Source organism: Anguilla anguilla, chromosome 5, assembly GCF_013347855.1.
Source record: "Anguilla anguilla isolate fAngAng1 chromosome 5, fAngAng1.pri, whole genome shotgun sequence".
Taxonomy (NCBI): Eukaryota; Metazoa; Chordata; class Actinopteri; order Anguilliformes; family Anguillidae; genus Anguilla; species Anguilla anguilla.
In genome coordinates this window covers 59923333-59931929 of record NC_049205.1, presented here as the reverse complement: position 1 = coordinate 59931929, position 8597 = coordinate 59923333, and the positions used below count along the sequence as shown (strand labels likewise).

The 8597-nt window shown below is 41.5% G+C and overlaps 1 protein-coding gene across 1 annotated transcript; it reads right to left on the bottom strand.

Moving 5' to 3' along the window:
- Positions 1–189: 189 nt before the first annotated feature.
- Positions 190–8164, bottom strand: LOC118226838 (cytochrome P450 2F2-like). The gene is made up of 9 exons (XM_035416793.1): positions 7944–8164; positions 7391–7553; positions 6755–6904; positions 6417–6577; positions 4419–4592; positions 3870–4008; positions 3550–3737; positions 2816–2957; positions 190–1137 (listed from the first exon to the last, which is right to left on the bottom strand). Exons 1-9 carry the CDS (start codon positions 8103–8105, stop codon positions 953–955), a joined length of 1464 nt encoding a protein of 487 aa, XP_035272684.1. The 5' UTR covers positions 8106–8164; the 3' UTR covers positions 190–952.
- Positions 8165–8597: the final 433 nt, after the last annotated feature.

Below are 8597 nucleotides of genomic sequence, written 5' to 3'. Positions count from 1 at the left end.
TGGAACATCATTAAGATGAAAGAGAGCCCTGTGAGCTCAGTAATTCAAAAGGCCAGCTAAGCCAAGCAAGACCTAATTGGCGAATACAATGACTTTTCTTCATTAGGGTGAAAAGTTCACACACACACACACACACACACAGAGTCAATGATGAATGCTGACAATACAGCACAAAGGACAAAGCCTAAATACTGAACTGTGGGACTATACGGTCCCAGACGTTTAATTTCAAGTTTTGCCTCCAATGGTAAAATGGCATTACATTTTTTTTAATTGCATGTATAACCACAATTACATTACATTACAGTCATTTAACAGACAAATGGACAAATGGTTTTACATAGCATTTTATTTATTTTTTACCTTCTTTTATAATGCTGGATATATACTGAAGCAATGCAGGTTAAGTGCCTTGCTCAAGGGTACAACGGCAGTGTCCAACCTGGGAATTGAACCTGCTGCCATCGCAAGTTCCTAGGCAAAGTCCCACCGCAAGTTACATTACATTACATTACAGGCATTTGGCAGACGCTCTTATCCAGAGCGACGTACAACAAAGTTGCTTGGCAAAATCTTCACGTCAGTAGTACTTTCATTTACAATGGCTTACATCCCAAGCTAATTTTCCAACTGGCCATGTGCTCGCAGTTATCCAGTTCACACAGCAGCTTCGTGTGGCTGAAAAGCTGCGGGCCCCATCACACACAACAAGAGGGAGCCTGCCGTCAATGCAGGTCCTGAAGTATACACACACACAAAGCTGTGATTTCCAAGGAAAATGACTGCAAGCAGCACCCTTATAATTGTGACCGTTATATGAGTTTTCTTCATTGAACCAGTTGATTTTTGCATTAAATCGCCATTGGGTTTCATTTAGAGATATGCATTACAATTAATTGTGCACTACAGCGCCATCTGCTGGTGGGGCCTGACCCCCACCTAATGTAAAATCTCAACTGCCTCTTAGTCTAACACCCAGTCTGTAGGGTTTTGGTGTTTGAGTGGCACCATAAATCTGCCTGTAGTCAGGCACCCCCCCGTCTTCAGGCCAGACGAACTTGAAGCGGCGTAGCAGTGTCACAAGAATCAGGAAGAGCTCCATGCGAGCGAGACCCTCTCCCAGACACACCCGGGTCCCTGCAACACACACACACACACACACACACTGTATCATACCATACCCGCTAAAACAAAAATGTGTATGAAGTTCCAACATTTGACATCCCAAAGGCCATTCTGTCACAGTGCAGGAGGACAGGTGTGGGGGTGTGGACTGGGGGGCAAGGGTGAACAGATAATGGTCATAAATAAAATTTTGAGTTGTTTACTGCCGGATGTGTAGATACAGCATAATTCACAACCTTTCGGTGGCTTTCGTTTGCGTGAATTAATGATGTAATGACCCACGACTGCCCAAGAAACAGCTGAGCAGCCAATTATCTGATTCTTTTTGGTCCCCTAAAATGGAGGAACTATATATAAAAAGGGCTGTAATGCATGGACCACCTGATATGAACGTCAGCACCCTCAAATTAAAGCAGACATTCTGCACTTTGACCTCATATTCATCGTTTCATTTCAAATACGGTCTGCAGCCATTTGCGAGCTTTCTTGTTCATGAAATGATGCAATGACACACGGCTGGCCAAGAAACAGCTGTGCGGGCATTTGTCCGATTACTTCAGGTCCTTTAAAATATGGAAAATGTGTGTAAAAAAGAGTGTAATTCCTCTGTGGATCACCCGGTATGGATGTCAATGCCCTCAAATTAAAGCAGTCTGCACTTTAGCCTCATGCTTGTTGTTTCATTTCAAGTCCAATCTGCTGGAGTACACGGCCAAAACAACAAAAATTGTGACACTGTCCAAATGCTTGTGGACTTCACTTTTGAAAGCTGAAGTCCTGTGGCCAATATAAAATAACACAACCTTATTTTCTCAGTGTGAAATTGCACATTTTATTAACTGGGAGTACAATGATAATTAACGGCCTTCCGTTACCACAACATTGTCAAAGTTCGTCTGAATGGCAAGTCAAGCAAATGAAAACAAGTAATTTATTCACAAAGAGTCCCAGTAGCCCCATACCCCCCCCCCCCCCACCCCACACCTACAGCCTTTCGTGTGTTTGTCTACTTTCAGATAAGGCTGTCCTTGTCTGACCCCTCTACCATACCTCCACCCTTCCACACCTCACCCAGTTAGCACAACCATCATCCCCTGATCATTCATTCAAGTCTGCATGGGCCAGAAGGAGTGGGGGTGATCACCCCCCACCCCTATTACAACTATATAAAATGTGGGCCTTTCTTTACTTTCGGAGGTCAACTTTTGGGTCAGCTTTAACGCCAGTCAGTTTGAATAGTCCTGTTGTAGTGAACAGCAGGGGTTGACCTGCTGTTAGCGTCCCTGATTTTATCCCATTTTCCATGACCCCCAACTCGACCAAACTTGTTGATCTCCTGCCAGCAACCCTTCCTCCTGACTTCAGGAGGAGATGGCAGACACACGACTCCAATTCATGTGATGCCTATTCTTGCCATTCTTCACACTGCGGGTGCACCACAAATCGGTATTCCAAGAGCCGAACGGTCAATGGACGAGTTAGCTGTTAAAAATGCTGGAATCTAAACATTTGCATATTTTACTTTATCCTCACTTCCCCAACAATAAAGTAATGTAAGTAGGGCCTGGAGATTTTGTGTGCATCATTCACATGTCATTTTACATTTACAGTACAAGCAACTATTCCCCTAGTTATTCCACTTTTAAAAAATCTAAGCAAAATCAGTGCACAGAAAGTGGCTGAGTCTTACCAGCAGAGAAGGGCATGAAGGCATCTGGCTTCACAAACTCTCCCTGATCATTTAGGAAGTTGGAGGGGTTGAAGTCGTGGGGAAACTTCCACTGGCTTTCCTCACTCAGCACAGAGGACAGGTTGGGGATGATGAGGGTTCCCTGAAACCAGAACCAGCAGGGACAACAAGATGGAGGGATGAGGGCGAAAGAGACACACAGGAAGTTATGCAAAAGAGGGATATAAAAATTAAATGGTTTGAGGACCTGTAGTAGTTTGCGGACAGTAGTACAGCTGGACTCAGGGACTGTGTTGCTAGTACCATCCTGTTTAGTAATTGATGCTTTGCAGTGTTGAGGAAAGTACTCTGAAACTACACAGTAGTTGAACTACAGCCAAGCTAGCCCAATGTGAAAAGAACCAGCAATAATTGCCAATTGCCAGTTGACCATTGGCAACTATAGTGAAGTGGAGTCCAATCAGGATTGGAGGGAAAGCAGTGAGAGTAGGCAATATTTGGTCAAAGGAGTTTGGAAAAAAAAATATATGCCTGTATTTAGGGTCAAAAGTAGCTGGCATTTACTGTATACCTCAAAATGACGAAAAAAGGCAATTAACTACTAAAACCACTACACAAAATTGAATATAGTTGAACTACCAGCAAACTGCTGAAAAATGTAATTAAACTATTAGTTTAACAGCATTTGACATGAAGGTAAACTACTCCCCAACACTGATGCTTGGTGGCCTCACCTTGGGTAAATCGTAGCCCATCAGCCGTATGTCTTTGGTGGTGGTGTGGAAGACGCTGAGCGGCACCGTGTCTGCGACTCGCTGAGTCTCATGGATCATGGCCTGGGTGTAGGGCATCTTGTGTCTGTCCTCATAAGAGGCCTGCTCCTTCTCCCCAAGCACCTCATCGATCTCCTTCTGACACCTCTCTGGATAACACAGGCAGAGATTGCACATGTCACTGAACTGGGAGACATCATTCTCCACCTTAAAGGCTGCTGCAGGTGTGCGCATTTCAGTCTCATGCACAGGTAACCATAGAAACACAACTGAGAACTCACCCTGAACATCTGGGTGAGTCATGAGGTACAGAAAGGCTGTGAGGAGTGTGTTAGCAGTGGTGTCTGTTCCAGCAGCGAGGAGGTCATTCAGATAACCGATCATCTGTTTTTCATTGAAGGAATAGTCATCATCTCCTCTCTGAAAGGGACAGTGATGAAGACAGTAATGAGAGGGATCCATTGGTAAATCTCAACCCGAGTTTTATTATTTTGAACAGGCTACAATGTGACAAAACTGAATGCCACATCCTGGATTTACTGATGCCTGCTCCAATGTTGAAGACTCCTTGGTTACGACATGGACCAACAAGCATTTGAGTTTAGACTGTGGGGTATATGCATGTGAACAGCAAAGAGCATGGTGGACTGTGGGGTATATGCATGTGGACGGCAAAGAGCATGGTGGACTGTGGGGTATATGCATGTGGACGGCAAAGAGCATGGTGGACTGTGGGGTATGTGCATGTGGACGGCAAAGAGCATGGTGGACTGTGGGGTATGTTCATGTGGACGGCAAAGAGCATGGTGGATAAACATGTACTGTGGTACCTTGTCCATTTCATCAAGGTAGCAGTCTGTTAGATCCCGTGGCTCTCCTGTTACCCAAGACTCCTTGTGTTGGGATACCTGGTCTGCCAGTGACTTTCTGACCATGTTAAAATTGTGAAAGGCCTTTTGGAAGGGCAGGGGGAGGTGCCTCAGCAGGGGCAACATTTCATAAATCTGCAATGTGGAAAGTTACAGGATTTGCGTTTAGGTCTAACTTTATGTACATTTAATATATGTTTATACATGAAACACTTGTTCAGTTCGATTCAGATCAAGTGAATGACTTATCCAGTCAAGAATTTCAAGTTTTTGGTTATGTAATCTCCATTGTTGCTTTAGCAGTATGTTTGGCATTATTGTCTTGCTGTAGGATGAAGCATGGTCCAGACCTAGGTCAAATACGTATTTGTTTTGAATTCAAATACTTTTCTGTGCTCTCTTGATCTTGCCTGGTGTAATTGAGCCTGCCATTATGACCATAAGGCGGGGATTACACTTTTTGAGAGTATTTCATTGGTTCCAATACACCAGACAAGATCAGTAAAGTGTAGAAAAGTATTTGAATCCAAAACAAATACGTATTTGACCCAGGTCTTGCATAGTCCAATGAGTTTGGAGTCATTTGCTTTAACTTGAGCAGATAAGATGCTTCTGTACCCTTCAGAATTCATTCTGTTGCTGCTATCAGCAGTTACATCATCAATGAAGACAAGTGAGTCAGTATATGTGGCAGCCATACATCCCCAAACCATAACACCAACCACCAACATGTTTCTCAGATGAGGGGAGACGGACAGTGTTATGCTTTGGGTGTTAGGTAATTCCTTTTGACTTTCACATTTTGCTCTTGCCATCACTCTGATACAAGTGAGTCTTGGTACCAACAAAATGTTTTTCCAGAACTCTTTGAGGTGCATGCGAGCAAACTGTAACCTGGCAATTATGTTTTTGTGGCTAACTAGTGGTTTGCTGTTTGTGAAGTCTTCTTCAGACAGTAGGCACTGCCACATCTAGGCCTGCCTCCTGAAGAGTGTTTTTGATCTGACGGACTGCTATTTGGACTGCTAAAAGAGATTTTAATCTCAGTGAGACTTTTACCGGGTTAAATAAAGGATGTATATATACATATATATATAAAAAAATATATATATATATATATATATATATATATATATATATATTTGGGGGTTTTTCTTCATTATGGTGAGAATTTGTTGGTAGAAGTGTTCCTCAACCTACCATTACTGATTACATGATTACCATTACATGATTACTGATCTCACCAGTTAGCTCTTTCTTCTTTGTGACATTCCAAACTATTGATTTTGGTAAGTCTAAGATTTGACCTATATTTCTGACAGTGTTTTCTTATTTCTCAACCTCATAATGATGAAATAGTCAGTAACAGACTCCAAGGGTAATCAAAAGGCTAGAATCAAAACTTGATACTGAAGGCTGTCTTATACCTGCACTAAGGAAACAATTGAACACACCTGACTAATCAGAAACATCTGTGAAGCCATTTGTCCCAAACATTATGATGCCCTATTTACAAACAGTGCTGTAATTTCTACAGGATGAAACTAAAATGCATAAAAATGTCCTTAAATAAAAGCTTAGAATTTGCACTTCATATGTAAATTCTTTGATTTCAAGTTTTAAATTGTGGAGAACAAATCAATAAAAATATGTCTGTCCCAAACACGATACTGCTCACTGTAGATATATATGTATAGTCCATTACAGGAGAGACTGCAGAGAAGGAACATTTCAGATGGGAATAACCAAAATATTTTCTTCTTTGTGCCAGTGAATTAAACAAATTAAATTTAAAAAATATATATACCAATGGAAGGATTCGGTTTGTTCTTGTTCCTCCATAAAGAGTTTGAAAATCATTTTTCACATTAATTTAAAATGTCAAGTAAATTGTCTCCAGTCAAAGAGAGTTCTCTGCAGCTCTCAGTCTACTGTTTGGACAGAGTTTGGTGTACTTACCATAGCCCAGGGGCCATTGACAATCTTTGTGATTTCCTTGATGTGGCGGATGTTGCGCTGGAGAAACTCATCTTCATGTTTGAATCGAGTCCCAAACAGGACAGTGCAGATGATGTTGAATGAGGCCTTGTGGAACAGGATCTGTGAGTCTATAGTTTTACCTTCCAGAAATGTCAGCAAAGCAGAGATGAGTGACCTTCCCTTTGCATTACTAAATTATGGGTTTATGGTTAATGTTTCCTATTTAAAAACATGGCAAACAGATGAACTCAGGTTTACACAGAGAATGTCACAAAAGAAACAGATGTTTAAACAAGTTTTTTGCTATTAAGTGGTACCTGCATTATTTTCCAAATCTGAGGCTATGTAGGAGACCTCTCCCAGAATCCTCTCCTCCATGGATCGTTTCCCCAGGCCAAAGTTCCGTAGGGTTGTTAGGGCGAATCTCCGGTGCTCCTTCCATACAGGCCCGTAAGCAAAGACAACCCCTAAGGGATTCAAGTTTTATGTTGGTCATCCTGGCCACTGGGGGCAGCATTCTTAAAACAATGTCAATAAATATTGAGTGATATGAGAAATTAGGCAAGAATACTTGTATAACTCTTTTATTTTCATTTTTGTAGTCAAGTCTACTTTTAACCATTGTTGTGGTATTCTCAACCAATTTTAACCATTTGTATATTATTTTTGTTTAGGTTATTCACATGAGCTGTCCAGAGATTTCTCTGTTTCTAGTTAGAACACCATTTAATTCATGGTGCCTAATGGCTGTGTTTCTTTCTATAGATTGTCTCTACTACTTTTTGAATATAATTTGTTTCTCTGATTCAAGCCACTGTGCATAATACATATAGCAATATTCTCTTAATTATTAAATATTAAGACATTATAGTTTGTGCAATTGGACTGCCAGGTTGACTGGATGTTGTGTAGAGTGTGGTATTATTTTGAACAATGTACGGTTTTACATTTACCTTTGTTCTCTGTTAGGTGATTTATGAAAAGGTCTTCTGGTCGTCCAGACAACTCCACAGACTGAATGACCAGTGCTTCCTTCATTGCCTGCAGACCATTGAGCACCACAGCTGGCTTGCTCCCAATATAGATACTGTAGACCTTCCCATAGCGTTCCGACAGCTTGCATTTGTAATGGAAGATGGAACTGACATGAATTAGCCTGTCATGTGGGGCTTGAGAGAGCGACATAGGCATTCATTATTTTTTTCAACAATACATTTCCACCAAGTTTTTCTTTCTAGTTGTACCTCTAAGGTTATTGCTCTATTGGTACTGTGCCTGAAGTGTGTGAACTCTTCCAGTGAGTATTTTCTACACGACAGATTACTCAGTACTGTTCGAATCTGGGTGAGCTTGCACCAAGAGATCAGTCTCACTTTTCTGATGGCTTATGACTTATTGTTATATGAAACTAATACATTTTACATTACATTTACATTTTAGCTGTTAAACTGATGCTTTTATCCTGAGAAACTTGCACTTATTCATGATTTTAGTTTTTAACTGTACCTTTCTGAGATCATCGAGAGGATTGACCAGGTTCAGCTGCAGCAGGTTTCCAAATATCGGGACTGGCCAAGGTCCAGGGGGGAAGTTTTTGGGCCTCCTAGTTCTGAAGAGGAGGAAGAGGAGGCTGAAGCCGATCCATAGGAGAATCACAGAGCCCAGCATGGTCACTTCTGCTCTGTTGGTCTTTGCACCACTGTCTAATAAACTAATTCCAACTCTGATCAATTATTTACTCTTTTAGTTTATTGAATGAGGCTGGAATCCAACATTTGACCTTGAAGTGATACTGTATGATTTTTGTCGACCCAGACAGTTTTTATGTGCAGTGGAGGAAATTTTTTAAGCTTGAAGAAATTTATGATTACCAGCTGGCTTCTCAGTGGTGAATATGGGGGCACTTCGGCATCTGAGTTTCAAGTCATTCCAAAAGCAATGTATACAGCCTGGGTTCCATAGGTTGTGAATGGATTATCAATGGGTGGGATACACACACACAACAGTGGAACTGTACATGAAGTCCAACCCAACCGCCCACCTCCACCCCCCCTTGAACGAATGTGAAATGATCATGTCTGGTGAATTCTAAGGGGGAAAATACTACAGATTATTGATCAGTAAAGCTGGGTATTTGTCCGAAAATACTGGCAGAAGTCA

Excerpts from the sequence above, each read along its gene's own strand:
- LOC118226838 (XM_035416793.1), bottom strand. The coding sequence starts at position 8,105 with ATGCTGGGCTCTGTGATTCTCCTATGGATCGGCTTCAGCCTCCTCTTC. Across the intron at positions 4,593-6,416 it reads TCAATGGCCCCTGGGCTATG|ATTTATGAAATGTTGCCCCT; the intron begins GTAAGTACACCA and ends TCCACATTGCAG. Across the intron at positions 4,009-4,418 it reads ACCTTGATGAAATGGACAAG|AGAGGAGATGATGACTATTC; the intron begins GTACCACAGTAC and ends TGTCCCTTTCAG.